We start from the raw sequence: 6,000 nt of genomic DNA, 5'->3' as shown, positions 1-6,000 counted from the left end.
TTCATCAAACTGATCATTTTTTACTCAGCAGTGGTGGTTATTTCTTTGTTATTAGCAAAAGGCTTCACCAACACGTGTGGGGCTGTAACCGCGGCACTCGCAGGGGCGCAGCCCTGCTTGGAGCTGCCCCTGCCCTTGCTCCCCGTGCTCCCGCGGGTGGCAGCGGCAGGAACGGGTCACCGGGGTTTGCCGGTGGCCGCTGTTCCCGCAGAGCCATTCCCCCGCACTGGGCTCTTCCCAACAGCTTTCTCCTCTTCACCCTCACGCCATCACCCCCCATCGCTGCGCGGTGCGGTGCGCTGCGGGAGCCGGGTCACCTGTGGCTCAGGGGACGCCTCGCGCCGCTCCCCCCGCCGCCGCCGCGCGCACCACCCTCGGCCCCGCCCTCGCCCACCCGCTGGCGGCGCGGCGCGCGCGCGGCCGCCCCCTAAAGGCAGTCCGTGAGGCGGCGGTGCCCGCGCCGTGAGGGGACGGCAGCGCCTCCCGCCGCGGCCGGCAGTGGGGCTGCGACCGAGCCCGGCTGCGGACCGCTCCTCCCGCCGCGCCGCGCCCGCTCCTCGCCTCAGCCTCGCCTTCCCCTCGCCCGGCCAAATGATGAACTTTCTGCGGCGCAGGCTCTCGGACAGCAGCTTCATCGCCAACCTGCCCAATGGCTACATGACTGACCTGCAGCGGCCGGAGCCGCAGCAGCCGCCGCCGCCGCCTCCCTCAGCATCCTCGGCCCCTGCCTCAGCCTCTCCGGCCGCCGAGCGCCGGCAGCCGCCGCAGCCGGCGCCCCCCCAGCAGCCGCCGCAGCAGCCGCCGCCTCAGCAGTCCACGGGCAGCAGCTTCTTCAGCTCCCTCTCCAACGCCGTGAAGCAGACGGCGGCCTCGGCCGGGCTGGTGGATCCCTCCTCCGCCGTCTCCTCGGTTACCGGCAGAAAGTTCAAGCTGCTCCTGGTCATCGACGAGCCGCACACGGACTGGTAGGTGCCCCCGCGCCGCTGCATGCCCCGCTGCGCCCTCCTTCTCTTCCCCCGTCCTTCCCCTCCCTCGCACTGCGGTCCCTCTTCCCGCTGGCCCCGGGCTCCCTTCCCCGGGGGTGGCGGTCGGTGCCCGCCGCCCGGCCTCGCTGAGGCGGCAGCCGGGGTCTGAGGCGATGCGTTCCCCACTGGAACATGGAGCGAAAACCGGCGAGCCCCGAAGCGCCTGACCGGGGAAGAACAACGTTTTCCGTCAAAACGCTAAATAAAACACATCCACCGCCCCCCAAAACCCCATATCCTGTGTTCTCTAGCGAATTAAGCAACTCATGTATAGGTGCAGGTAGGATTTAGGTGTCCTAGGCACGAATTTCCGTGTTGAACTGCGTGTGGTTGTAGCGTTACGTGTGTTAATTCATGCTGATGAGCGGGCTTGTTTTCATGCAGATCCCACTGCCTCTGTTGCAGCGTCTGAAATGCGTGCTTGGGTGAAGGTCCTTCAGGTTATTGAGGACCAGCGCTGAGTTTCACCTTAGCCCTGCGAATTAGCGCCCTTAGGTTAATTAACCTCGCAGGTTTTGGTTGGGGGGGGATGTTTTACTTCCACTGTCGCCATCAAAACTGTGTGATTTACAAAAACGTAAAACTTGCATGTCAACTCATTTCTTCCTCTGCTTGGCTGCTACCAGCAGGAGAGGTTACAGCTGTTTCAGACCTATTTATCACGTTCGGCTCTGGTGGGGCTGTGTTGCACACGAAGAATGTGTTGTACCTACTAATCTCTCGCTCACTCGTTTCCCTATACTGTGTGTTTTCACGTTAAGATGTGAATCGTCTTATTCGCTGTTGCTGATGACAGCATACAAGCTCTTAATAGCGCCTCAAAATGATAGAGAGTAAAACAAGTATGTTTTATACCACTGACATCATGCAGTAATGGATTGTGGGTTTGTGATTGTATTGTCGGCTTCTCAGATTTATAGCCTTCCTGTCTAGATGGACAGTTTGATGGTTGGATACAATTTGCTTTGAAATGGTACTTTAGTAAAATACTCGAGACAAAAATATAAGCCTTTGTAGTGAATATCGTGTTAATGCTAAGATAACCTTATCTGGGTGGGTGGTTGTTGGTTTTTTTTGGTGGGGGGGTTTGACGGTGGGGTTTTTTTCCTGTGTTTGGTTTTGTGGTTGGTTTTTTGTGTTTTTTCTTTTTCTGAGAAAAAAGAAAAGGTGGTTGTATCTGCTAGCTTAAGACAGCCTCTGTGCCTACGTCACAGAGATGCATCCATGGACACTGCTCACTGCCTTGCAGATACAGCTGTTTATCTAATACTTTACAGCGCACAGATATTTACTGGGTAAACTAATAACTGTACATGTTCATTAAGTTTGCTTCTGGTAGCATTTTTCTATGCTTCTTGAAGCCATCCTGTGTATTATAAATGTGGCATGTTTTATGTTCTTGATAAAGGCACTCAACATTAGTCTGTCAGCAAATAGCAAAGCTTTTCAACCTCTGCATGGTGAATGCCACCAGCAGCATTCCAGGTGGGAGACTAGGTGCAGACACAAATACACACAAGTTACTCATGCCTGGTGCTGCTGCTTTTTTCTTGGGTGTTGTTTTTTCCCCGTGATTTCTCATAGTATGTGACACGGATATGTAGTAGTTCTAGAAAGAACAGTTTGTTGTTGTACTGGCTCTTTCCCCTCCAAAAAGCTGATCGTTTTGCAACTGAAGATTTTAAAATCATTTTTGAAAAACACATATATGTGTGTTTTGATAATACATGCAAAAAAGTTTGCTCCGTACCTTTGGAGGTACAGCTCCCCATATTAACATGCACTGAACTGCTGTAGAATTTGACTATATGAGCTAACATGGAATATGTATGATCATTTGAGAAAGAAATATTGGAAGATTGGAAGTGGCAGTAGATGAATTTGAAAGGTCTGATGGTACCACACTAGCTGCCCTGCCTGGTATGATGCACTGACGTACGGTTTAGCGAGATGAGGTATGTAGAGCTGCTGTCATGTGATGCACTAACCAAAGCCTGTCAGTAACAAGAAAACCAGCACTGGATAAATCTTTTAGAGCCTCCTGAGAAACAATTTCAGTTGGTTTATGTTAATCCTGAGAGGGAGATCATGTGCTGGGTGTTGGTTTTTGTAAGATTTTGAGCTGCATTCTGTTTGTCTTAAAATGAGAATGTGTGCGTTGCTTTTGGATTGTAGCTTCAATAGAAATTCAAGAATTTCAGACAGGATCACGCTGAAATCCTGCTAATTCAATATGCCTTTTTTTGCAAGGGACAGAGGAAACATTAGGCACTTTCTTCTGACAGCAGAGGATATTGCCTCTTACCTCTAGAATCAGAAGGAAAATATTTAATTCCCATTAGAGGTTGATTGATACTTCAAGTCTGGATTTAGTAACCCAGAATCATTATTGTCACTAATGGAATCATATGGAATATCATAATGGAATTCTCCGTATAGATAAAGGCTCAGTTGATGCTTGCATTTCTTAATCTTGATCTCGATGATTTTTTTCACTATTTTCTTGCCTGAAGAAGTTTGTCCTATTACAAGCTTTGAAATTCTCCTTTTTAGCTTCTTTACTTTTATGGCATAGGACAGGGAAAAATGGGAGAATTAACTTATCTGTACTAATTTATATGTTTTTACCACATTACATTATCTGACCTCGCAAGGAAAGAGAGCAAATGCAGTCTTTCTGTCCAACCATCCTCCTTTCTCCAGTGACACTCTAAATCAAAGGTGTGCTAGAGCTATGAAAGACAATTATTTTTCTTACAGGTTCTTTGGAAAGTTGGAGCTATGTAGATGAGAGAGATCTCTAAGGGCTTCTACTAAAGGCAGGACTGCAAAATAAGCTGGTACCAAAGACTTTTTACTAGCTAGTAGCTTTGTACATGCCTCAGTGGCAAGTGACAGATAAAAATGAAAACAGGCGAAAGCTTGTAGTCAGCTGTCAGAGACAAATCCATGCGGGTGGTTTTCTTTGGTTCTGGTTCTCATGGAGTGCTTTCTCTTAGTCACTTCATACAATAAATGATCCTTTGGTCCAACGGTGAGAGCGAATAACTAGCGATCCTTTTCACCTGTTATCTTTGAGACCTTCTGTCGTTCCAGAGTATGGCCATAAAGAAGGGGTGGCCTGTAACGCAAACATTCTTCAGATGAAGTGTGCTATTAATCTCTATGAAGGCATTGGAAAAGCTAATAGTTATTTTCTGGCCTATTCCTTATGCATTTTAATGTCACATTCTCTTCATCTGCAGCTGTGTGCTGAACAGACATTTTCAATACCTTCCCGTTGTCCAGACACCCTCTTCCTGACTTGCCACATCCAGTTCCAGAGAACCTTACAGAGTGTTTAAAGGCATAGTGGGAAAGGGTCTGATTCACAGGTGCTTCATGGGTCTATTGGAGAGGGGAAAGCTTGAGGAACTACTTGTTAGGTTTAATAATGATTTTATGGAATAGACTTCAATGATTGTTTTACAGCTTTAGGTATCTTTGTTGGTATCTTTACAAATGGAGGAAACTAAGAAGTAAAAGCATTTGTTCAAGGTCATCCAAGAGCCTAGCGACAGAACTAAATTAAAACCTAGGCAGCTTGCTTAAACCTTTTCTTTTCACTGTCCTTTCCTGGCTACTGGTCTGCATTAAGTGTTCAAAATTTTCAGCTAGATAGGTTTATTTTCAGATATATTTGATTTCCTCAGGAAATAACCATTTTGTTCAGTATTCAGTGCTTAGCAAGCAAGTGATCAGAGGCCATACATCAGTGGCAAGGTGTCAGAGCACTGTGTATCTGGATTAGTATCTTTATTAAAAGCTTATGCGTAATATTTAGAAAGCTGTTTCAATATTGAAAATTAATTATTGCTTAGTCTCTCTTGTGCTTTAAAGCTTGAATATGTGACTTGTTTGCAGTAGAGATGAAACTATAAAAAGACTCAAGTTGGAAAATTTTGTTCTTGTAAGCCCAGATCTTGTTATAAATATTGGTACCTTTTTTCCCCAGAGGATTACGCATTTCTTGTAATGTTTACTGCCTTAGGAGTTAGTCATCTTGTGATAGGCTCAAAAGATAACTTCCAAATGGCTGGGACAAATGCTATATGAAGAGCAAACTTTCTGGTGTAAAAATCACTAAGTCATTTATGGGCAAACATTGCTCATCATAAATGTTTTAATATGAATGCTATTGCCATTGTGCAGAAAAATGCTGGTTTATGATCCAAGCGCTTATGGAATTCAGCAGAATGGGGGTTTTGGTTTGTTTAGCTGTTGGGGGTTTTTTTGTGTTTACCAGAAGATGGAAACCAGTTTGAATTAAAAACGCATGTGGTTGTTTTGTGTTTTTTGCTTGGTAGCTACCAAACAACTTGCATACTACAATGAAAATACATTGCGGTTTTCCTGTTCAGTGGGATGGTTCATTTGTGTATAACTAATGAGCATTTCTCAAGTCCAGTTGAACTAGGGTTCTGAATTGTCTTATTTGTTAGTAACGTGTAGGTCTAGTAACTGCAGTTTTTATTGCATTCAGTAGGAGTCTTCGTTTTGCAAGTTTCCAGTTTCGATGGTGCTGCTTAGGCTTTTGTAATGACTAAATGAGGGTGCCTGTCCTCTGGGAATGACAGTGTCTGGGAGGGCAGTGTTCCTGCCAGCCCCCTGGCACTGCAGAGCACCCTGCCGCTACTACAGGGTGTAAAGCCACGCTGTAGGATGGGGAGGGAAATGCCGCACGTGGGCAAATGTGGAACTAGTAGTGAGCGCACAGCGGGAGGGGATTGGAAGGCTCTCTTGGCACTTGTGTAGGGGCTGACAGGGAGAGTTCTTGAAAGCAAGTCAAGTAGGGGACAGCTGTGGTGCAGAGGTGTAAGGAGACTGACTCTTATTATAGAAAGGTCTAAGCTCAGAAGATTGACCGGAGGCCAGTTGCCTTCAGGCAGTGAGTGCAAGGAAAAAGTAATCTTACAATATGTGTTTGTTATATAGG

General features: G+C 46.8%; 1 protein-coding gene across 1 annotated transcript in view; it reads left to right on the top strand.

The window, feature by feature from the left end:
* The first annotated feature begins 410 nt into the window (after positions 1 to 410).
* The window catches only part of SYN2 (synapsin II), a 174,745-nt gene continuing 169,155 nt past the window's right edge, over positions 411 to 6,000 (top strand). The window contains exon 1 of the mRNA XM_030501034.1: positions 411 to 965. Within this exon, the coding sequence (XP_030356894.1) occupies positions 592 to 965 (374 nt within the window). The 5' untranslated portion in view covers positions 411 to 591. The remainder of the gene's footprint in view (positions 966 to 6,000) is intronic.

Source organism: Strigops habroptila, chromosome 11, assembly GCF_004027225.2.
Source record: "Strigops habroptila isolate Jane chromosome 11, bStrHab1.2.pri, whole genome shotgun sequence".
Lineage (NCBI taxonomy): Eukaryota > Metazoa > Chordata > Aves > Psittaciformes > Psittacidae > Strigops > Strigops habroptila.
The sequence above is the reverse complement of the archived record's forward strand: the minus strand, read 5'-3'. Positions and strand labels throughout refer to the sequence as shown.